General features: G+C 44.9%; 4 protein-coding genes across 5 annotated transcripts in view; all 4 read right to left on the reverse strand.

The window, feature by feature from the left end:
- The window catches only part of asah2 (N-acylsphingosine amidohydrolase 2), a gene marked incomplete at both ends in the record, with an annotated part of 15725 nt that extends 13184 nt beyond the window's left edge, over positions 1 to 2541 (reverse strand). The window contains 3 exons of the mRNA XM_079237973.1: positions 747 to 890; positions 2153 to 2238; positions 2415 to 2541. Coding sequence (XP_079094099.1) covers positions 747 to 890; positions 2153 to 2238; positions 2415 to 2541 — 357 coding nt within the window. The remainder of the gene's footprint in view (positions 1 to 746; positions 891 to 2152; positions 2239 to 2414) is intronic.
- A 968-nt stretch (positions 2542 to 3509) lies between these two features.
- LOC306754067 (microfibril-associated glycoprotein 4-like) lies at positions 3510 to 5363 on the reverse strand (the record flags this gene model as incomplete). Its single annotated transcript, XM_079237976.1, has 5 exons — positions 3510 to 3775; positions 3942 to 4109; positions 4177 to 4273; positions 4913 to 4951; positions 5157 to 5363. The coding sequence occupies 5 exons, from the start codon at positions 5361 to 5363 to the stop codon at positions 3522 to 3524; spliced, it is 765 nt and encodes a 254-aa protein (XP_079094102.1). The 3' UTR covers positions 3510 to 3521.
- Positions 5364 to 12738: 7375 nt separating this feature from the next.
- Positions 12739 to 15987, reverse strand: LOC306753298 (leukocyte cell-derived chemotaxin-2-like; the record flags this gene model as incomplete). Its single annotated transcript, XM_079237169.1, has 4 exons — positions 12739 to 13325; positions 14817 to 14968; positions 15336 to 15447; positions 15963 to 15987. The coding sequence occupies 4 exons, from the start codon at positions 15985 to 15987 to the stop codon at positions 13159 to 13161; spliced, it is 456 nt and encodes a 151-aa protein (XP_079093295.1). The 3' UTR covers positions 12739 to 13158.
- A 1767-nt stretch (positions 15988 to 17754) lies between these two features.
- bbs1 (Bardet-Biedl syndrome 1) lies at positions 17755 to 22746 on the reverse strand. Of its 2 annotated transcripts, XM_079233834.1 has the most exons (7): positions 22653 to 22746; positions 21674 to 22097; positions 20757 to 20939; positions 20551 to 20682; positions 19718 to 19824; positions 19526 to 19646; positions 17755 to 19270 (listed from the first exon to the last, which is right to left on the reverse strand). In XM_079233834.1, exons 2-7 carry the CDS (start codon positions 22058 to 22060, stop codon positions 18440 to 18442), a joined length of 1761 nt encoding a protein of 586 aa, XP_079089960.1. In that variant the 5' UTR covers positions 22061 to 22097; positions 22653 to 22746; the 3' UTR covers positions 17755 to 18439. The 2 variants fall into 2 exon arrangements, with proteins under 2 accessions (XP_079089960.1, XP_079089959.1); XM_079233833.1 differs by lacking the exon at positions 22653 to 22746 and having other exon boundaries at positions 21674 to 22244.
- Between the last annotated feature and the right edge of the window lie 1727 nt (positions 22747 to 24473).

The following is a 24473-nucleotide window of genomic DNA, read 5'->3' on the forward strand; positions in this document are numbered from 1 at the left end:
GTAGTAGTAGTAGAGTAGTAGTAGTAGTAGTAGTAGTAGTAGAGTAGTAGTAGTAGTAGAGTAGTAGTAGTAGAGTAGTAGTAGTAGTAGTAGTAGAGTAGTAGTAGTAGTAGTAGAGTAGTAGTAGTAGTAGTAGTAGTAGTAGTAGAGTAGTAGTAGTAGTAGTAGTAGAGTAGTAGTAGTAGTAGTAGTAGAGTAGTAGTAGTAGTAGTAGTAGTAGTAGAGTAGTAGTAGTAGAGTAGTAGTAGTAGTAGTAGTAGTAGTAGTAGTAGTAGAGTAGTAGTAGTAGTAGTAGTAGTAGAGTAGTAGTAGTAGTAGTAGTAGAGTAGTAGTAGTAGTAGTAGTAGTAGAGTAGTAGTAGTAGTAGTAGTAGTAGTAGTAGAGTAGTAGTAGTAGTAGTAGTAGTAGTAGTAGTATCTTTTCACTTTAAAGACCTGAGTGGAAACACTGGACATTCCCTTGTTCGTGAGGTTTAAAAGTTGTGTGGATGCAAACAGAAACAGACTCAGTGACGCATTATTATTATTAATAATAATAATAATAATCTATGTAGTAATATAAAACTCTTTTAAAGTGATGTTGCTGTTTATAATTCTGTAGTTACTGTTTGTTTTATTCTGCCCTGTTGCCTGGAATGGAGTATTTTTTACTGTGGTATATAACTTCTACTTCAGGATCTAAATACTACTTCCTCTCTGGATGTGTACTTTGTGTATTTGTGTATTTGTGTATTTGTGCGTGCTCACCTCCAGCCGAAGCCTCTGTGATATCATTCCCACGTCTGCGGTGACGAACACGACTCTCCGCCTCCCGTCATCGATGATGAAGGCTCGGCTGTACAGGCGAGTGTGTATGCCTGCAGCCGTCTGCTGAGGGTTCGCATAACCCATCTACACACACACACACACACACACACACACACCATCATTTGATGCAGGTAGACCAGTATGGAACAGGACTCGGGTAGACCAGTATGGTCCTTATCGTCTCTAATAGAACACCTGGGGGTCATTATGGTCTCTAATAGAACACCTGTGGGTCGGTATGGTCTCTAATAGAACACCTGGGGGTCGGTATGGTCTCTAATAGAACACCTGGGGGTCGGTATGGTCTCTAATAGAACACCTGGGGGTCATTATGGTCTCTAATAGAACACCTGTGGGTCGGTATGGTCTCTAATAGAACACCTGGGGGTCATTATGGTCTCTAATAGAACACCTGTGGGTCGGTATGGTCTCTAATAGAACACCTGGGGGTCATTATGGTCTCTAATAGAACACCTGGGGGTCGGTATGGTCTCTAATAGAACACCTGGGGGTCATTATGGTCTCTAATAGAATACCTGGGGGTCATTATGGTCTCTAATAGAACACCTGGGGGTCATTATGGTCTCTAATAGAATACCTGTGGGTCGGTATGGTCTCTAATAGAATACCTGGGGGTCATTATGGTCTCTAATAGAATACCTGTGGGTCATTATGGTCTCTAATAGAACACCTGGGGGTCATTATGGTCTCTAATAGAATACCTGTGGGTCGGTATGGTCTCTAATAGAACACCTGTGGGTCGGTATGGTCTCTAATAGAACACCTGGGGTCGGTATGGTCTCTAATAGAACACCTGTGGGTCGATATGGTCTCTAATAGAACACCTGTGGGTCGGTATGGTCTCTAATAGAACACCTGGGGTCGGTATGGTCTCTAATAGAACACCTGTGGGTCGATATGGTCTCTAATAGAACACCTGTGGGTCGGTATGGTCTCTAATAGAACACCTGGGGTCGGTATGGTCTCTAATAGAACACCTGTGGGTCGATATGGTCTCTAATAGAACACCTGTGGGTCGGTATGGTCTCTAATAGAACACCTGGGGTCGGTATGGTCTCTAATAGAACACCTGGGGGTCGGTATGGTCTCTAATAGAACACCTGTGGGTCGGTATGGTCTCTAATAGAACACCTGGGGTCGGTATGGTCTCTAATAAATGGCTACAGAATCAGTAACAAATGCCTTTTTTTCCTTTTAAACAGAAGACCCCCACATGTTCTATTAGAGACCATACCGACTCCCAGGTGTTCTACACGGTATGGTCTTAATCAGAAGCAGTAGTGTGGCAGGAGGCCTTGAAGGCGTGGGGGTGTTCTGGTACTGACCAGAGGGATTTCAGCTGGTGGCCCGGTGCAGTCAGCTCGGCCCACTCCGATCAGGTACGGTGTGGGAGGAATGGTTGGCTCTGGACCTGAAAGGACAGCAGGGTTCCAATTTCCTAAGGACTCGTTCAGGTTTTAATACAAAATGTCATCTTTTGCTGATTATTTTCCTATTTAACAGTTTGTTGCTTGATTTACTTTTAATTAATATTCATGAAAACCAAATCTAAATCTGAAAAAAATAAAACTTCTTTGCACCCCTCACCTGTCTGTGAGTTCCAGGTCGCCATCAGAGTGATCAGCGTCACGCTCACCGCCGTCATGAGGACGAACAGGACCGCCAGCACCGCCTCCAGAGCAGAAACACCGCCGCACGGCTTCCTGCCCGCCATGCTGCCAGCACGGGGTGTCGGCGTAGACTTGTTCTTTGAATGAACCCCAACAGACACTCAGGAGTCTCCTGGAGACGGAAACCAGACACTGACTGCAACGGGACGGGGCCCATGAAGCTGGTCTGAGGTCAGACCTGAGGTCAGACGTTAAAATGAATCAGAACGTGTAAAAAACAACCCGATGGAACTCACCTTCAGTGTGAAACCAGGAGACGACGCGTGTTTGAGCCGAGCCAGTCTGATCTGAGGTCTGTTTGACGGTCCACATCGGAGCAGTTCAGCTGCTATCTCGCCGATAAACCGTCTGCAGGTCCTCTCCTCTCACTCCAAAGGTCGCTTACAGATTAGATCGGTTAACTTCAGTTAGAACAGATGATATGAGTAATAAATTCATTCAAACTGCTATCAGGTTGTTCGTTCTTGACCTTAGAGACAGACTCACCTCAAGGTCCACCTTCGTACTTGTTCCAGAGCTTTTGAACACGTAGAAGGTCTACACCATGACATGTTCAGGGAATGGTTTATCAATGTGAAACAGCAGCTGTTCAGTTATTTATGACTCTTTAGGATTTAAATAAGAGACACATCAGAGCCATCAGGTCCCTCGAGGCCCTCACCCACCAGACTCACGACATTTTCATCAGATCAGCAGGAATCTGACCACGAAGGTGAGTTTGTACCTTTATATTTCTGACGGCTTGTCCATTAGTAGTTTTAGTACGTTAACGGGTTCAGTGAGAGGATTTAGAATATTGAAAACGCGACCCTAACCCCTGACCCTGACCCTGTGCCTTTAGCAAAGAGAGATCGTCCACCAGAGTGTTGAACAGAGACACAGGAGACAAAGTGAAGACAGCTTCTGGTTTATTGTCTCCGTACAGCAGATGATGATTCACTTCAGGGTTTCAAACATTTGATTTTAAAACGTTCACCTCATCAGATCATCGTCAGCTGATGTTCTGCTGCACGTTGGTGCTGAACTACTGCACAGGACGGATCTTCATGCTGAAGGTCTTCAGGGAGTAGTCGTTACCCTTCCAATGGTACCACTCCACCCCAACAGCAAAGATAGTGCTGTCAGCCCCCCAACGATAAACCCCGTTAGGGTTTGCATGGTGACAGCTATTGTACCAGAACGCCCCCAGGTATAGTTTAGCACAGTTTCCCCCATCGTTGTCCTGGTCTTTGTCGAAGGTGGAGAACTTCGCTCCATTGTGGTGAGCCAGGGAGTCTCCTACAGAATGTAAACAGAACATCATGATACAAGTAATAGTGGTGTATTTTGTGGTCTTTGTCAATGAGTCGTGAGCATGAGGCCCACCTCCTCCACTAAGAGAGCAGTGTTTCAGCCGCTCTTCAGACCAGGTCCTGAAGGCATCAGATGCTATAGAAAGACTCACCCGCCCCTCCATCACTGAATCCAGACACACTCAGAGCGTATCCGTAGGACTCCGGGTCGATGGAGAACGAGGAGTAGCGAGCGGACGCGTTGTTTCCACTGAAGTCCTCCATGTCCACAAGCAGCTCGTACTTTTTCCTCAGAGTCAGGTGGAAGAGAGACTCCAGACCTGAAAACAAACACACTCATGAACACAGAAACATGAGGAAGCCACGTCCGTTGGTTTGGTTTCTCACCGAGCCAGTACTCTCCTGCAGCGCTGCCAAAGCCGGCCTTGTATTGGTCCCAGGGCCGGTAGAAGTTCACTGATCCGTCCATCCTCCTCTGGAACACCTGGGGGGTTCAGTGTACATGGGTTCAGCCAGTGAACACAAACCTCATGTGTTCACTATCTGAACACATGAGGTTTGTGTTCAGCCAGTGAACACAAACCTCATGTGTTCACTGGCTGAACACATGAGGTTTGTATTCAGCCAGTGAACACATACCTCATGTGTTCACTGGCTGAACACATGAGGTATGTGTTCAGCAAGTGAACACATACCTCATGTGTTCACTGGCTGAACACACCAGGTATCTGACAGCTCAAGTTCAAGTTTAACTCTGACGCCTCACAGCACATTTCAACCACCGGACTCGTCTGTTCTGGAGACAACGGACCAACTGGTGCTCAAGTCAAGCAACATGACAGCGAGGCCTGAGATCTCATGGTAGCATGGCGGTCCTGAGAGAGTGTTCGGTTTGGGGAATATTCTCTCTCTCTCTTTCTCTCTCTCTCTCTATGCAGACGATGTGGTTCTGTTTGCTCCAACTGAACGTGGCCTTCAAGACTCACTGGGGCGGCTTGTAGAGTGATGAGAGTCAGGACCACCAAGTCTGAGCTCACGGTTCTCTGCTGACCCAGTTTGTGCACCAGTTCAGTGCAGCGTTGATAACTGGAGAGAAGATTCAGACCTTGAGGTAAATACTCACCGTCCAGCGTCCGCCTTGTGAGTCCATGTCACAGTACACCTGCACACAAAGACACACTCATTAATACATCTGATGCATCTGTGTTACAGCCTGTATTGTACTCGTACTATTGTACTTGTACTATTGTACTACAACGACTCGTATCTGCTGCATCAGAAGCTTCAGTCACAACGTGTGTCTCCTGGTGTTGAACCCTGAAGGTCACCTGGAGGTGGACCTGCGTCCCAGAGAGGACGGCGTGTACCTGGACAGCAGACGTGGATCCGATGGGGTAGATGGTGTACACTCCGCTGGGTCGGCTGCTGTCTTCATCGTGGATGTCGCTGCAGTCCAGCGGCAGGACGAGGGCCATGCAGCCGGTCCACAGCGGGGCCAGGAGGAGGACCACCGACACCGGCTGGAACAGAGGACACCTTGTCTTCAGGTCTGATTGGAGTACCTCGTCAGCCATGAACCCCGCTGTGGGTTTAGACTAAGCGTAACCATGCGAGTATTGATCCAGAGTCCTCCTCTAGCCCGAGGCACAGCTGTTAGACTCTGAGACCAGACGCAGGCTTCTGACCCCTCTGGACAAACGTCCAATAGATGTGTTTCTAAATGAGGATTAACGTACTGGATAAGAGGAGGACGGGAGACCGGCTTCACCTTTCACTGTAGAAGTATAGAGATAGAGAAGCTGCCAGGAGAAAAGATGAACCCACAGCTGAATGAATCATGTCGGGTACAGGGGCGTTTCTAGGATTCAAGGGAAGTGGCATGTTTTTTTGGGGGGGAGGGGCATTTGGGGCCGCGTATATCTATTGTTTCAGACAATTCATAGATTGGTTCAATCAGAAAGAGTGTGATTTTGCTCTGTAGTTTTGCTTGCTTTCAGTATATGATAACACAGGAGACATAATTTCAGGGTCATAGTGAAATTTGACAACACAAATATGAACATTTCTCAAATAACAAGAGAGAAATACTTTTCCTGCTTGTAAAGGAAAGAAGGATAAACTCTTTCATATCTGCGTCAATCCCAAATCAAAAGGACTGAGAATGGACCTGACAGTGTCAACTTCTGAGTTGTTTATTTGTTTTATTTTGAGCAGAAGGGAATAAGATTTTGAGCAACATTTACATCTATTTTGTTGTCCGTGTAGTTTTTACCACAAGTTATATTTCATGCTCATTTGGACACTATCACTGAGATAAAGATGAACTAGTTCAGTGTCAAATATACCATTCAATAGAAGAAGAAAAACATGAATGAAAAAAAAATGTAAACACATTTCATGTACATCTTGATTATGGAATGATAAATATTTTATGATGGGCTGAAATGGAAGACACCTGTCACGCCGGAGCACTAGTGAAAGAACCCAAATGCACGACCCGAGGCAGAGAGTAAAGTTCACAAGGATTCCTTTATTGATAAAGGTAATATTGCAACAGGATAGAGTCTCTGGAGAAGGACCGCCGAAGGTTCTCCCGATGTAACTGGGGAGGGACTGAGGCCGGTCGGCAAGGCTCTGACCCGCTGTGGTGAGAGCAGCTGTCTCACTCAGGGGAGAGTAGAATCGCCAACGTAAACAGTCCAGGGTCATTCACAGGAAGGCAGTCAAACTCGGCAGAGGTACAGGCAGGGATCGGGCTTACTCGGAAACGAAGGGACGTCGGAATCAGAACAGGATATCAGGCAGGAAAAACGCTGGTAACTTGACTCACAGGTGAAGAAAAACGAACTGGCAACGAGACAAGTGAAGCACCGAGTATATATACACACTGGGAGGGGAGTGAACGAGACACAGGTGAGACACATCAGGGCAGGGAGAGGTAATCACATATGAGGAAGTAAAGACAGCAGACATGACACAGGAGGATGATTTCAAAGTAAAACAGGAAGTGACAAGACAACAAAATAAAAGCACTACCGTCTAGTGACGGTTGTGACAACACCCAATGCATTCACTATAATCAAGTCAAACTAGGATTGCAATGTACAGAGAAAAACACTATTGGACTAGATCCAAGAAGCATTAGAGGCAGATAAAAAAAATACACAAACATAGCTAGCTTAGTGTTAACATAGCCCACTACAGTATTCCCTTTCATTCGCCTCAAGTAAACCTAAATGTAAGCAGGTAACAACCATTAACAACTACTGATAACCACATTCTGTAACTACCTGTACTTACATTCACCCCGTGTATCATTTACTATGAGATAAACTCCTTGGTGTAGTTTACTGTGAGATAAACTCCTTGGTGTAGTTTATATGAGATAAACTCCTTGGTATAGTTTACTGTGAGATAAACTCCTTGGTATAGTTTACTATGAGATAAACTCCTTGGTGTAGTTTACTATGAGATAAACTCCTTGGTGTAGTTTACTATGAGATAAACTCCTTGGTGTAGTTTACTATGAGATAAACTCCTTGGTATAGTTTACTATGAGATAAACTCCTTGGTGTAGTTTACTATGAGATAAACTCCTTGGTGTAGTTTACTATGAGATAAACTCCTTGGTGTAGTTTATATGAGATAAACTCCTTGGTATAGTTTATATGAGATAAACTCATTGGTGTAGTTTACTATGAGATAAACTCCTTGGTATAGTTTACTATGAGATAAACTCCTTGGTATAGTTTACTATGAGATAAACTCCTTGGTATAGTTTATATGAGATAAACTCCTTGGTATAGTTTATATGAGATAAACTCCTTGGTATAGTTTATATGAGATAAACTCCTTGGTATAGTTTATATGAGATAAACTCCTTGGTATAGTTTATATGAGATAAACTCCTTGGTATAGTTTATATGAGATAAACTCCTTGGTATAGTTACTTTGAGATAAACGTTACTTGGCAGAGTGAGAAAGCCAGCGCAGCAGCCTCCCCAAGGTCCTAGTGCCCTAAGGTTAAGTATGAGAGGCTATTGGATTGTAATTTGAAGGGGAAACGCATACAAACCAGAACGCACGCACATATGTAGCATGTTGGAGTTATAAATAACTTGCTCATGTGAGAAAGAATAGTTTAATTTAATGACATTACCAAGATAAAAAAAAAAAAACTATTTTAAATCATTTTAGGGGTGCTTCAGCAACAAATAAAGTGCAGTGCTACATGCAGAAAGGAGAAAATAGAGAATTTGATATCAATATTATAAATCCTCTCACTGAATCTGTAAACGTACTAAAACTACTGATGGACAAGCCGTCAGAAATATAAAGGTACAAACTCACCATCATGGTCAGATTCCTGCTGATCTGATGAAAATGTTGTGAGTCTGGTGAGTGAGGGATACGATATCTCTGATGTCTCTGAGGGCTCCGATGGCGCCGATGGCTCCGATGTTTCTGATGTCTCCAATGTTTCTTACTTATCGTCCACAGATGAATAAATTACTAGCAGCTGTTGTTTCACACGACTCAACAGGTGGAATTAAATGTCCTTGAAAGTTTTTGGATTACACAACATTGTTGGCACTCAAACCTGAGACACGACCGCACGGTGGTAACCTGCATGATGCAACTGCTGCTGCTGAAAGTATCCACTGTGTGGCACTAGACAAGCCCCGGAGAAGTCAGCTGCTTTCTTCAATTCACATTCAAAACTATGAATGTGAATTGTCTTCACATGGATTGTTTTGTCTTCTGTTAGAGATTTCCAGTCTGTTAAATAATTAACACACATAGTTATGAACTGATATAGTCCATGGTTGGAGCTTTATATTATTGTTTAGTTTACATAATAAATTATGTAAAAAGGGGGATTGATAATATAAATCCTTATATTCTGCAGATATTTTCCATTACTCTTCATGCCTATTAAAGTTCAGGTCAGCGAGGTCAGTATAACACAGCTATGCAGCTGGAGTTGGTTGTGTCTATGAAAGGTCCAGTTCTCAAGGGAAGTCAGTCACACGCCTGCGCACTTCAACACTCACAACTGTTTATCAGTATGTTGACATTAGTGAAGCAGACGGGTCGTTGCACGGTCCAGTCTTGTGAGAAAAGATGAGAACACGGGATTCTCCTCCTCTTGACAGGATAGAGCCAATCAGATGTGAGGACGAGGCGAGACGAACCTGTGACGATAACCTGTGTATGAAAGGCCCCACTTCTGTTTGGGGGGCAGTGGTTCTTGACCCAACCTGCGTGTTGCTGTACCACTCACTGCTCTTGCAATTGCAGCGCTGAGTACTTTGCTTGTGATCATTTAGTAAATAAATATAGAGAACGAGAGAAGTTGTTGAACTGAGTTCTTCTGGAGGCTACACCAGGCATCCAATAATTAGCACGCATTAACACTTCACATTTATAGTTTTGTATTCACATTCATAGTGTCATAGTCTTCACATTTATAGTTTTGTCTTCACATTCATAGTTTTGTCTTCACATTTATAGTTTTGTCTTCACATGCATAGTTTTGTCTTCACATTTATAGTTTTGTCTTCACATTCATAGTGTCATAGTCTTCACATTCATAGTTTTGTCTTCACATTCAAAACTATAAATGTGAATTGTTTTCACATTTATAGTTTTGTCTTTACATTTATAGTTTTGTCTTCACATTCATAGTTTTGTCTTTACATTTATAGTTTTGTCTTCACATTCATAGTTTTGTCTTCACATTTATAGTTTTGTCTTCACATTCATAGTTTTGTCTTCACATTTATAGTTTTGTCTTTACATTTATAGTTTTGTCTTCACATTCATAGTTTTGTCTTTACATTTATAGTTTTGTCTTCACATTCATAGTTTTGTCTTCACATTTATAGTTTTGTCTTCACATTCATAGTTTTGTCTTCACATTCATAGTTTTGTCTTTACATTTATAGTTTTGTCTTCACATTTATAGTTTTGTCTTTACATTTATAGTTGTATCTTCACATTCATAGTTTTGTCTTCACATTTATAGTTTTGTCTTTACATTTATAGTTTTGTCTTTACATTTATAGTTTTGTCTTCACATTTATAGTTTTGTCTTCACATTCATAGTTTCATAGTCTTCACATTCATAGTTTCATAGTCTTCACATTCATAGTTTTGTCTTCACATTCATAGTTTTGTCTTTACATTTATAGTTTTGTCTTCACATTTATAGTTTTGTCTTCACATTCATAGTTTCATAGTCTTCACATTCATAGTTTCATAGTCTTCACATTCATAGTTTTGTCTTCACATTCATAGTTTCATAGTCTTCACATTCATAGTTTTGTCTTCACATTCATAGTTTCATAGTCTTCACATTCATAGTTTCATAGTCTTCACATTCATAGTTTTGTCTTCACATTCATAGTTTTGTCTTCACATTCATAGTTTTGTCTTCAAATTCATAGTTTCATAGTCTCCACAATTCTCGTTTCGTCTTCACATTCATAGTTTTGTCTTCACATTTATAGTGTTGTCTTCACATGGATAGTTTTGTCTTCACATTTATAGTTTTGTCTTCACATTCATAGTGTCATAGTCTTCACATTCATAGTTTTGGCTTCATATTCATAGTTTTGTCTTCACATTTATAGTTTTGTCGTTACATTTATAGTTTTGTCTTCACATTCATAGTTTTGTCTTCACATTCATAATTTTGTCTTCACATTCAAAACTATAAATGTGAATTGTCTTCACATTTATAATTTTGTCTTCACATGGATAGTTTTGTCTTCACATTCATAGTTTTGTCTTCACATTCATAGTTTTGTCTTCACATTCATAGTTTTGTCTTCACATTCATAGTTTTGTCTTTACATGGATAGTTTTTTCTTCACATGGCTAGTTTTGTTTTCACATTTATAGTTTTGTCTTCACATTCATAGTTTCATAGTCTTCACATTTATAGTTTTGTCTTCACATATATGTTTTGTCTTTACATTAATAGTTTTGTCTTCACATTCATAGTTTCATAGTCTTCACATTATCTGATATCAATTCACTTCCTTCGTTACAAATTTACAAATCTTACAGTTTTTCTCGATTGCTAAGACACATTTCTTGAAACGGTCGCCCATTTTCTCAAAACTGTAAACACAAAACCTCATCTTCAAGCACTATTTACAAAACCTCTGAATCCGCTTGCAAAATGAAACTTTCGCCTCAAAACAGATTTACCTGTGCTCAAAATCAAACACTGCTCTCAAATCATAAACAAAGTGATCAAATTAATATACACTATCAGTGTATATTGGCAGTCAGTAAACATTACATCAATAAATAGAAAATACATTGTTCAAAACATATAGTGCTCAGGGAGAAGTAGATTTTTAATCTCAAAACAAATGTCATATGAACGAAAACATGTTCTATTACAGTAGCTCAAAATGTATCATAAATTACTACTGTGCTTTGCTCTTTGCAATTTCTTTTGTTTCTCCTCCTCCTTGTACCCTTATTTTTATAGCACTGTACCCTGCATCTCACAAACGTGTCCTTTGTCTGTGTGATACTGTAATTCTTGTTCTTTGTTGATATGAACCTGCAACCAGTCAAAATCTATTGAGCAGTCAGTACTGTTACTGTAACAAATATAAAGCACGATGTTCAAGGCCATACAATGTGTTTATGGTACATTATACAGCCTGCAATGCACTGTAGGCCGACTACAGTATACAATACTACAGTAAACAATACTACAGTATACAATACTACAGTAAACAATACTACAGTATACAATACTACAGTGAACGGGACAAAAATCAAAGGAGTCAACATGTCATCAATGTGCTTCTTCTTGTCTTTGGGCTGGGTCAGGCCAGATCTCTCTAAACTAGCTTATATTGGTTGTGTCACATCATTTGATACAAGTGAAATCAATTTTGAGTGATTGTGTTTAATCAATGACATATGTTCTCTGTTTGTATTTGATTTTTGCCACTTGTGTTTACCAGTATGGATGACATGTGCATTAGAGAGCAGAATGTGTTTTGAGACTGAGAATGTGTTTAGAGTTTTGTTGAAAAGTCTAAGTGAGATCTGCAAATTGTGTTTTACCATCATGTGAAATAGTTTATGGTATTGACAACAGACTGCACAATTAGCTAAATGAGTTCAGGCAACTGATAACTTTGTTCAGCCAATGGGTTTTAGTGTTTTAGCAACTGAGAAAAACTGTAAAATGAATAAATCCCCCGACATAATCTCTATATATTACTTTGGTGACACTGAGCATGAATCATATTCATGTTTATAACATTTAATTTAATAAATGTGCACCTTATGACCAAATTCATGCATGATGTTTTTACATTTCTACTTTTACTACTACTACTTTTCCCGTTCCCCGAGCCGGTGAGGTGAACGATGATTAGATGATGATGAAGATGTTTCTACTGTAGTAACAATATTTCTACTTGTGGCAACATTGTTTCTACTCTAATCATAAACTATTAAAATATAGTTCCTCTCTTATTGTGGGGTTACACGCTTTTCTACGGTAGATGTTCTTCTACTTCAGGTTGTTTCTACGACCTCATTCAGTCGTACGATGTTGCCTTCTTCCTCAAAACAGACAAAAACAGAAATGTTGGATGAATTTCATTTTCCTCTCAGAAAACGATACTTGACTTGACTTTAATTTCTGGTAAATAGTTACAGCCTAGTTACAGTAGAAAAGTTCCAAATGAGAAGAAATAGGATTGCCTGAAAATGATTTAGATCTATACTTCTCTATGAGTCCAGTCTGGGGGAGGGGCAGGTAGAGTGTGTGTTGACAGAAGATGATCTGAAACGTTACACAAAAGTATTTTTGTGTTGTTTCTGATTATAAAAGAAATGCAACAAACCCATTCTTTAAATTGTATTAGTTTATAAAAGCATTAATTAAAAATAACTTTAATCCTGACATTTACTAGTTTACAAAGTGGGGAAGTCATCACTGTGTCAGATCAGATAGACGCAGATAGATCTGAATACGTTGTTTTCTAAGTGTATGTTTTTTACCACAAAGAAAAAGAGACGATCGATTCATGAGCGATTGTTCATAGTGAAATATTAACATTTTCTCTTGTTCTTCTGTGATTGTTAATGAATTAAACATGTTTTATTGATTTCAAACAACAATTTTACTTCATGAAATACATTGCATGCGCCTGATTCATTTAAACAAGTGTGTTGGTGTTTTTCATAGTTAGTGATGAAGAAACAACAAAACTGCTCTTTTGAATTGTATTGATTCATAACGGCAGAGTGCTTTCAGACCAACAGCCAATAATAAGAGCTTCAGTGTCGACAAACAGGAAGTCACGGCGGTCCTTGAAGAGTTAATCAGAAATACGGCGTGGGGTCGCTCTTGTCACACATCTGGACGTGGACGTGTGAGGTGATTCCTCGGTAAACCGTCTGCATCGGCATCATGACGCCGATCCTCTGGCCCTTCCTCACCGACCCAGAGTATCGGTCCGGCAGAACGTAGAACAGCTTGAAACACAGACCTGCAGCAAAAAACACTGTTAGTAAAGGTACTAATACCACAGTGTATCAATACTCTGTTATAGTAAAGGTACTAATACCACAGTGTATCAATACTCTGTTATAGTAAAGGTACTAATACCACCAAGTGATTCTGACTATTGAGGGAAAAAAGGCCCGTACAGAACCACAGGTCTACTCTAAGGTCCTTGTAGAACCACAGGTCTACTCTAAGGCCCGTACAGAACCACAGGTCTACTCTAAGGTCCTTATAGAACCTCAGGTCTACTCTAAGGTCCTTGTAGAACCACAGGTCTACTCTAAGGTCCTTATAGAACCTCAGGTCTACTCTAAGGTCCTTATAGAACCACAGATCTACTCTAAGGTCCTTGTAGAACCACAGGTCTACTCTAAGGCCCGTACAGAACCACAGGTCTACTCTAAGGTCCTTATAGAACCTCAGGTCTACTCTAAGGTCCTTGTAGAACCACAGGTCTACTCTAAGGTCCTTATAGAACCTCAGGTCTACTCTAAGGTCCTTGTAGAACCTCAGGTCTACTCTAAGGTCCTTGTAGAACCACAGGTCTACTCTAAGGTCCTTATAGAACCTCAGGTCTACTCTAAGGTCCTTGTAGAACCACAGGTCTACTCTAAGGTCCTTGTAGAACCACAGGTCTACTCTAAGGTCCTTATAGAACCTCAGGTCTACTCTAAGGTCCTTGTAGAACCACAGGTCTACTCTAAGGCCCGTACAGAACCACAGGTCTACTCTAAGGTCCTTATAGAACCTCAGGTCTACTCTAAGGTCCTTGTAGAACCACAGGTCTACTCTAAGGTCATTATAGAACCTCAGGTCTACTCTAAGGTCCTTATAGAACCACAGATCTACTCTAAGGTCCTTGTAGAACCACAGGTCTACTCTAAGGCCCGTACAGAACCACAGGTCTACTCTAAGGTCCTTATAGAACCTCAGGTCTACTCTAAGGTCCTTGTAGAACCACAGGTCTACTCTAAGGTCCTTATAGAACCTCAGGTCTACTCTAAGGTCCTTGTAGAACCTCAGGTCTACTCTAAGGTCCTTGTAGAACCACAGGTCTACTCTAAGGTCCTTATAGAACCTCAGGTCTACTCTAAGGTCCTTGTAGAACCACAGGTCTACTCTAAGGTCCTTGTAGAACCACAGGTCTACTCTAAGGCCCGTACAGAACCTCAGGTCTACTCTAAGGCCCGTACAGAACCACAGGTCTACTCTAAGGCCCGTACAGAACCTCAGGTCTACTCTAAGGCCCGTACAGAACCACAGGTCTACTCTAAGGCCCGTACAGAACCTCAGGTCTACTCTAAGGCCCGTACAGAACCACAGGTCTACTCTAAGGCCCGTACAGAACCTCAGGTCTACTCTAAGGCCCGTACAGAACCACAGGTCTACTCTAAGGCCCGTACAGAACCTCAGGTCTACTCTAAGGCCCGTACAGAACCTCAGGTCTACTCTAAGGCCCGCGTGATGGACTGACCTCCTCCCCTCAGGTTGATGCCGTTGTTGATGGCCGCCTTGCTGGCGTCGGTGTACACGGTGACCTTTCCGTTGAGGGTCACATCAAACGGAGCGTAGACGGTCGCTCCGTCGCTGCAGTTGATGTCCAGACCCTCGTGGCGCCGGCTGCCCCTGCAACACAGCAGACGCCCAGATGCTAACAGATGCTAACATATGCTAACAGACCCACAAACACGTCTCTTTTCAGGGGTCCGGACCTGTTGAGCCCTTTTGTATCAGGTCACAAGGTACAAATCAAGAAAAAACAACTAAATGAAAACATGTTAGGTATCACATTAAACATGGAAAGCAGGGCTGCAATAGTACATAATGCCCATGTACAGCCTCTAAACACAACTCAAACTATACGCTTAAAGGGCTTTCGATTGTACGACGCCTACTCTTTAGTGGGACCAACCGCCAGTCAAACACCGGAGCCTACGTTTCCCACAATGCACCTGAATAGCAGTGTAGTGCCGTAGTGTAGTTGTTGTGTTACCGGCTGGCTCCATGGTGTCCCTGTCCCCAGCTGTCAGACGTCCTCCTGGTGTTGGCAGAGTTTCCACTGCAGAGCTGACCGAACTTTACACCGTCACACACACACAACAAAGCTGCACACACACACACACACACACACACACACATGCACACGCACAGACACACACACACACACACACACACACACACACACACACACACACAGAGACACACACAGACACACACACACACACACAGGCAGTGAGTCCCCACAATGCTGATACAACTGAATACATGTTTTTTCTCAATTTAATACTATATAATAGCATTATAGTAGTATAATAGTATATTAAATAGTATTCTATACTATATTTAATAGTATATAATGGTATATTTAACAGTATATGTAATAGTATATAGTAGTATATAATGGTATATATATATATATATATATATATATATATATATATATATATGTATATATATATATATATATATATATATATAGAGAGAGAGAGAGAGAGAGAGAGAGAGAGAGAGAGAGAGAGAGAGACCAATGTTCAGGCCGGATAGTAAAGTGTAAGGATCGTTAAAGAAGAAGCGGATCGAAGCTTCTGGTTCGTTATCGTCAGCTGATCCAGTTTCTCACCCAGAAGAAGGACGACGCGCCTCATCTTGAGAAGTCGGGTAAATCACAGCAGCTTCTTCTTCTCTGGTTTTATAGGTTCCATGCTCCTCTTTCAACACACAGGAAAGTCCAGCCAGGTGATGATGATGATGATGATGTCACCAGAAGAGGTGATGAAACAGATCCATGTGGACATGTTGCGTAATCCACTGTCAGTGTTGACCAGCAGCAAACAGCAGAGATTCACCTGAACTCACCTGAACTCACATGTCCTCACATGTCCTCATGTCCTCACATGTCCTCATGAACTCACATGTCCTCACATGTCCTCACATGTCATCATGTCCTCACATGTCCTCATGTCCTCACATGTCCTCACATGTCCTCATGTCATCATGTCCTCACATGTCTTCATGTCCTCACATGTCCTCACATGTCCTCATGTCCTCACATGTCCTCACATGTCCTCATATGTCCTCATGTCCTCACATGAACTCACATGAACTCACATGAACTCACGTGTCCTCACATGAACTCACATGAACTCACATGTCCTCACATGTCCTCATGAACTCACATGTCCTCACATGTCCTCATGAACTCACATGTCCTCATGAACTCACATGTCCTCACATGTCCTCATGAACTCACATGTCCTCACATGTCATCATGTCCTCACATGTCTTCATGTCCTCACATGTCCTCACATGTCCTCATGTCCTCACATGTCCTCACATGTCCTCATATGAACTCACATGAACTCACATGTCCTCACATGTCCTCATGAACTCACATGTCCTTATGTCCTCACATGTCCTCATGTCCTCGCATGTCCTCACATGTCTTCATGAACTCACATCTCATGTCCTCACATGTCCTCATGAACTCACATGTCCTCATATGTCCTCATGAACTCACATGTCCTCACATGTCCTCATGAACTCATATGTCCTCATGTCCTCACATGTCCTCATGTCCTCACATGTCCTCATGAACTCATATGTCCTCATGAACTCACATGTCCTCATGTCCTCACATGTCCTCATGTCCTCACATCTCCTCATGTCCTCACATCTCCTCATGAACTCACATGTCCTCATATGTCCTCATGAACTCACATGTCCTCACGTCCTCATGAACTCACATGTCCTCATGTCCTCATATGTCCTCATGTCCTCACATGTCCTCATGAACTCACATGTCCTCATGTCCTCATATGTCCTCATGTCCTCACATGTCCTCATGTCCTCACGAACTCACATGTCCTCATGTCCTCACATGTCCTCATGTCCTCACATGTCCTCATGAACTCACATGTCCTCATGAACTCACATGTCCTCATGTCCTCACAAACTCACATGTCCTCATGTCCTCATGTCCTCACATGTCCTCACGAACTCACATGTCCTCACAAACTCACATGTCCTCATGTCCTCACATGTCCTCACAAACTCACATGTCCTCACATGTCCTCACAAACTCACATGTCCTCATGTCCTCATGTCCTCACATGTCCTCACGAACTCACATGTCCTCACAAACTCACATGTCCTCATGTCCTCACATGTCCTCACATGTCCTCACAAACTCACATGTCCTCACATGTCCTCACAAACTCACATGTCCTCATGTCCTCACATGTCCTCACGAACTCACATGTCCTCACAAACTAACATGTCCTCACACTGGCCCATGTTTTTCAAAAGTCTGCTTGTTAAGTTTAGTCTTCAGTGTTAAATTAGTTTCAAACGTATCTCAAGAATAAAGTTTCCTATAATAAATCAATAATACATTCATATTTATTTCTATTTAAATGTAACTTTTATTTCAAGAAACACATCCCAGACTCTCCATACACTACATCTAAAATACATTCAGAACATATTAGTTATTGTTTATAAACAAACTGATAACCGATCAATAATTTCTTCCTGTAAATCAACATGAACTCACTCTGCATCATAGAGACATGAATAAATAAAACAGAACTGATCAATAGTGACACAAACTAACAAAGTTAATGAATGTAATAATAATGTAATAAAGTTGATGAATCTGTTTACCTCCACAAACACAAACAAACAAACAACATTATGAATGTTCTTCTGCAGCTTCTGGACAAATCTACAAGAACTGAACTTTATGTCCTAGAGTTCTGTAATAAAATAGAAATGTTACAATCTGATCCTTTGTTTTACACCTGAGACGTCACATGACGCTTCAACTGTATTCATTGCAATAGACTTCAAACTTATGGGAATACCCATGATGTTGGAGTCTTTAATGAAGGAAGTTGAAACGGCATTTGGTCAGTTGAGCGTCAGTCCCATGGTTTTGGAGTCTTTAATGAATGAAGTTGAAGCGGCGTGGGGTCAGTTGAGGGTCAGTCCCGTGATGTTGGAGTCTTTAATGAAGGGAGTGGAAGCGGCGTGGGGTCAGTTGAGGGTCAGTCCCGTGATGTTGGAGTCTTTAATGAAGGGAGTGGAAGCGGCGGGTGGTCAGTTGAGGGTCAGTCCCTCGCTGACCGGCATGTTGATGTGCGCGGTGAGCAGCGGGGCGCTGCGCCCCTCGTGCAGGACGAACACCTTGATGATGTCAGAGATGCCCTTGTCGCTGGTGCACTCCACGAAGGTCTCCACGGGGTAGACGAGCCCGGGCACCAGCAGGGGGATCCTCAGGTACGGGTTCCTCATCCGGTACAGGCCCTCGTCGTACAGGAAGCTGACGGCCAGGTTCACGACGGGCCGGCAGGCCGCCGTGTTCTGCACGTTCAGGGTGAGCTTGAAGGACGGGCCCAGGCCCTGCACCACGGCGTTCATCTTGAGCGGCTCGGCGGGGCCGGAGGACATGGGCGTCAGCCGGGACTCCAGGGCCTCGGCGTAGGCCTTGGCGGCGGCCAGGCGCAGGCGGCTCAGGTCCATCTGGAAGGCGCGGTGCATCGCCAGCCCGCTCTCGCGCTCCCTCAGCGTCTGGTCCACGTACAGCTTGGTCTTCTTGGGCACGTTGAGCCGGATGCTCTGGGCCGGCGGCGGCCCGGCGGCGCCGTCCCGGTCGTCGAAGGCCGCGGTCCTCTTCAGGATCTTCACCATCAGACCCCCTCCCTTGGTGGTCACGATCAGGGTCCCGTCCTCGCGGCCGTACCGGCCAAAGCAGATGCTGCTCACCACGTCGGGCGTCTTGATGGTGCTCAGCAGGTTCTTGTCCCGGTACAGGTGGACCTCGCAGTTGGCCAGGCCCAGCAGAACCGCCTGGAAGCCCCTGCTGGGGAGGTCCATGGCGGCCATGGCGGTGATGGGCGCCGGGAGGACGGCCTTCCACAGCTTCTTCCCCTGAGGACACAAGAGAGACACACTCAGGGACCGGGACTCAGGGACCGGGACTCAGGGACCGGGACTCAGGGACCGGGACTCAGAGACCGGGACTCAGAGACCGGGACTCAGAGACCGGGACTCAGGGACCGGGACTCAGGGACCGGGACTCAGGGACCGGGACTCAGAGACCGGGACTCAGAGACCGGGACTCAGAGACCGGGACTCAGAGACCGGGACTCAGAGACCGGGACTCAGAGACCTCCGTCAGCTGACCTTCTGAGTGAAGCCCTGCAGGCTCTCGTCGCTGCAGCCGACCACCACGTTCTTGCCGACCCTCACCAGACCCACCGGGTGGGACGACAGCTTGATACTGTACTTCGGTTTGTCCGACTCCCTGAAAGACAGAAAAATTAGCCAGGTGAGGTCCCTCAGCCAGGTGAGGTCCCTCAGCCAGGTGAGTCTCACCTGCGCAGGATGTAGATGTTGCCGTTGCGACATGCCACCGTGATGCGGAACTCCACGTCAAACTGCCCCGTCACGTCCATCATGGTGGGAGCAGCCGGCAGAGACATCTTCAACACAGAAGAAGAGCTTTCAGTTCATACACATCAAGACCTCAGGGACCAGGACTTAAAGACCAGGGACAGGGACCAGGACTTAAAGACCAGGGACAGGGACCAGGACTTAAAGACCAGGGACAGGGACCAGGACTCAGGGACCAGGACTTAAAGACCAGGGACAGGGACCAGGACTCAGGGACCAGGACTTAAAGACCAGGGACAGGGACCAGGACTCAGGGACCAGGACTTAAAGACCAGGGACAGGGACCAGGACTTAAAGACCAGGGACAGGGACCAGGACTCAGGGACCAGGACTTAAAGACCAGGGACCGGGACTCAGGGACCGGGACCAGGGACTGGAACTCAGGGACCAGGGACCAGGACTCAGGGACTGGATATCAGGGATGCCGGGACTCAGGGGCCGGGACTCAGGGGCCGGGACTCAGGGGCCGGGACTCAGGGGCCGGGACTCAGGGGCCGGGGAAAGGGACCGGGACTCAGAGACCGGGACTCAGAGACCGGGAATCACGGGCCGGGATTCACGGGCCGGGATTCAGGGGCCGGGATTCAGGGGCCGGGATTCAGGGGCCGGGATTCAGGGGCCGGGACTCAGGGGCCGGGACTCAGGGGCCGGGGAAAGGGACCGGGACTCAGAGACCATGATAAGTCAAACTGACGATGGAGACCCAGTGGACTCCCAGCAGGCCCAGTTCAGACCAGCAGCTGATGGGAGTCTACCTTGGAGAGGATGATGAAGGCCTCGGGGTCGAGGACGAAGACGTCGCAGCTCTCCGTGCCGATCACCAGGCAGCTGACGCCGTCTTCGTCGGCCGTGCTCTTCTTCAGAGTCCCGATGCAGGTGATGACGGTCTGAAACACAGGCGACCAATCAGAGCGAGGGGGCGGGGCTTGTTTGACCGAACGGCGACGAGGAGCTTTCGTACCTGCCGTCTGATTGGCTGCTGCTTGTGCAGCTGGACGAACTCGTCCATGTCGCCGGGCTCCAGGGACAGGAAGCGGAGCGAGCGGACGGACAGCGGGACGTCGGCCTTCTTCCTGACGGCCTCCAGCATCTCTCTCAAGGTCAGGGGGTCGATCTGACCCGCCCCCACCTGCTGCCACACGTCCTGACCAATCAGAGCGCAGGACACATGAGACGCCTTTATGTCAACAAACATGATGAACTCTGGACTCTGATAAAGAGTCTTTACTCAGAAGTCTCTCTCTCTCTCTCTCTCTCTCTCTCTCTCTCTCTCTCTCTCTCTCTCTCTCTCTCTCTCTCTCTCTCTCTCTCTCTCTCTCTCTCTCATAATACTTCTACAGTGTAAAAACTAAGTTTTTAGTAAAATGTTGTACTATTATATCTGATGTTTACATATTCCTGCTGTACAACTCAAGCACAGTACAAGTACCTGTAGTTGTTGTGGCTGTAGAAAGAAAGAAAAAAGAAAGAAAGTATCCTTTATTAATCCCCTTGGGGAAGTTCTTCTCTGCATTTGACCCATCCCTGGATGGGGGGCGGTGGGCAGCCCTGCGAGGCGCCCGGGGAGCAGTTGGAGGTTGGGTGTCTTGCTCAGGGACACTTCGATGTGTGAGCTGTGGGGGGACTGGGGATCGAGCCGGCTACCTTGTGGTTGCGGGACGACCACTCATCCCCCTGAGCTACAACCGCCCCAAAGTACCTGTAGTTAGTACCTGGTTACTAATACAGATAGTATTAGTTAGCGTTAGTATCGATACTCTGTCACTGGCAGCTGATCAATAACGGTAATGACGCTCAACCCGCTGGACTCTGTGTTCCTAATAGAGTAACTAAGACAGGGACTGGGTGGTAACCCCTGTTCCGTGCTGGTAGACTCACCTGCTCCAGGGAGTTGACCTCCAGGCCGGGCAGCGTGAACTTGAAGTACGGCCGCAGGTTCTTGTAGACGTAGACGCAGGGTCCGGAGGCCACGGCCACGGCGGGGATGCGCGGCTCGTGCAGGTCCATGAAGAAGGCCACCAGGCCGGCGGGCAGGTCCAGCAGGGCGCTCTCGCTCATCAGCGCCGTGCCGCGGTACACCTTCAGCTTCATGCCGCCCCCCGACGGGCCGGAGCCCAGGTCCCCCACCACCAGCCGGCTCTCCCCGTCCCCGCTCAGGTCCGCCAGGTCCACGCAGGACGAGAAGGTGTGCAGACCGGCCACCGGGTCGTAGTGCGCGTCCAGCCACTTCCCACCGGCGCCGCTCGGCTCCACGGGAGACATCATGGACGCCGGGCAACACCGTCGCTCATGAGGGGGAGTCCTGAAGACACAAAGACCAGGATCAGGACCCACAGACCAGGACCCACAGACCAGGACCCACAGACCAGGACCAGGACCCACAGACCAGGACCCACAGACCAGGACCCACAGACCAGGACCAGGACCCACAGACCAGGACCAGGACCCACAGACCAGGACCCACAGACCAGGACCCACAGACCAGGACCAGGACCCACAGACCAGGACCAGGACCCACAGACCAGGATCAGGACCCACAGACCAGGACCCACAGACAGAATTAAAAGTATAGTATATCCCCCCAGTTTGTTGAATAAGTCAAAAGAAATCCTAGTTTAGGCTTTTGAAAAAAATGATGTACAGACGGACGGACACACACAGAGACACACAAACACACACACACACACACTCACAAACTAACAAACACAGACACACAGAGAGAGACACACACACACACACACACACACACACACACACACACACACACACACACACACACACACACACACACACACACAGACACAGAGACACAGAGACACACACAGCAGCTGAACAATAACAGTAATGGCGCTCTCACCGTTGTCAAGGAAACCGTTTTTCAGCGTCTCCTCGCGGTGGATCCTGACGTCTTCTTCTGTGTTCGTATTGCTGGTCTGCTCCGTCTTCTTCTGTGTTCGTATTGTTGGTCTGCTCTCAGCACGATGAACTGTTTCAGTGTTAAAGTAACAGCTGATAATCCAACAAATCCGCTTCAAATCCTCCTCTGCGCTCTGTCACCGGCTGATGACGTCAGTCTCCCCCGACGGTGTTTACTTCTTTGTTTTTCATTAGAGTCTCGCGATATCGTCTCCGAGACGTGCGTGACGTCACCTCGTCCCAAGCCTCTGATTGGTACTCTGCTCTCCGTTTAAATCGAACCCGCGGAGAAAAGCAGCCGAAGCTAAGCTAAGGTGAGCGGGTGTGTTCCGGTCCTCTGTCCGGGGAATGAAACACGTCTTCGTAGAATAAAACACGTCTTCGTGGAATAAAAGCCGCCAGGAGTGAGTAATGCACATCGAGCCCTTGATAAAGAGTCTCGTGATGTTTTGTTCTCTGGGACGGATGTGTTAGCAATAACAAAGTGACCGCTAACAGGGGCTGCTGGGTAGTTTGTAGTTGTAGGTAGATTATTTTATAGGTGGGTTAGTTTATGTGTAGTTTATAGGTAGATTACTTTCTATGTAGGTTAGTTGTTAGTGTTACAGTTACATAGCTCTGTGTGTTAGTTACATAGCTCTGTGTGTTAGTTACATAGCTCTGTGTGTTACAGTTACATAGCTCTGTGTGTTAGTTACATAGCTCCCTGTGTTACAGTTAAATAGCTCTATGTGTTACAGTTACATAGCTCTGTGTGTTACAGTTACATAGCTCTGTGTGTTACAGTTACATAGTGCCCTGTGTGTTACAGTTACATAGCTCTGTGTGTTACAGTTACATAGCTCTGTGTGTTACAGTTACATAGCTCTGTGTGTTACAGTTACATAGCTCCCTGTGTTACAGTTACATAGCCCTGTGTTACAGTTACATAGCTCTGTGTTACAGTTACATAGCTCTGTGTGTTACAGTTACATAGCTCTGTGTGTTACAGTTACATAGCTCTGTGTGTTACAGTTACATAGCTCTGTGTGTTACAGTTACATAGCTCTGTGTGTTACAGTTACATAGCTCTGTGTGTTAGTTACATAGCTCTGTGTGTTACAGTTACATAGTGCCCTGTGTTACAGTTACATAGCTCTGTGTGTTACAGTTACATAGCTCTGTGTGTTACAGTTACATAGCTCTGTGTGTTACAGTTACATAGCTCTGTGTGTTACAGTTACATAGCTCTGTGTGTTAGTTACATAGCTCTGTGTGTTACAGTTAAATAGCTCCCTGTGTTACAGTTACATAGCTCCCTGTGTTACAGTTACATAGTGCCCTGTATTACAGTTACATAGCTCCCTGTGTTACAGTTACATAGCTCTGTGTGTTACAGTTACATAGCTCTGTGTGTTAGTTACATAGCTCCCTGTGTTACAGTTACATAGCTCTGTGTTACAGTTACATAGCTCTGTGTTACAGTTACATAGTTCCCTGTGTTACAGTTAAATAGCTCTGTGTGTTACAGTTAAGTAGCTCTGTGTTACAGTTACATATATGTGTGTTACAGTTACATAGCTCTGTGTTACAGTTACATAGCTCTGTGTTACAGTTACATAGCTCTGTGTTACAGTTACATAGCTCCCTGTTAGTTACATAGCTCCCTGTGTTACAGTTACATAGCTCTATGTGTTACAGTTACATAGCTCTATGTGTTGCAGTTACATAGCTCTATGTGTTACAGTTACATAGCTCTATGTGTTACAGTTACATAGCTCTA

Source organism: Taurulus bubalis (genome assembly GCF_910589615.1).
Source record: "Taurulus bubalis genome assembly, chromosome: 2".
Classification (NCBI taxonomy): Eukaryota; Metazoa; Chordata; class Actinopteri; order Perciformes; family Cottidae; genus Taurulus; species Taurulus bubalis.

Coding starts and splice junctions, on each gene's coding strand:
- bbs1 (XM_079233834.1), bottom strand. CDS start 22,060: ATGATGTCTCCCGTGGAGCCGAGCGGCGCCGGTGGGAAGTGGCTGGAC. Junction 20,940..21,673: donor AGGTCAACTCCCTGGAGCAG/GTGAGTCTACCA, acceptor CTGATTGGTCAG/GACGTGTGGCAGCAGGTGGG. Junction 19,647..19,717: donor AACATCTACATCCTGCGCAG/GTGAGACTCACC, acceptor TCTGTCTTTCAG/GGAGTCGGACAAACCGAAGT.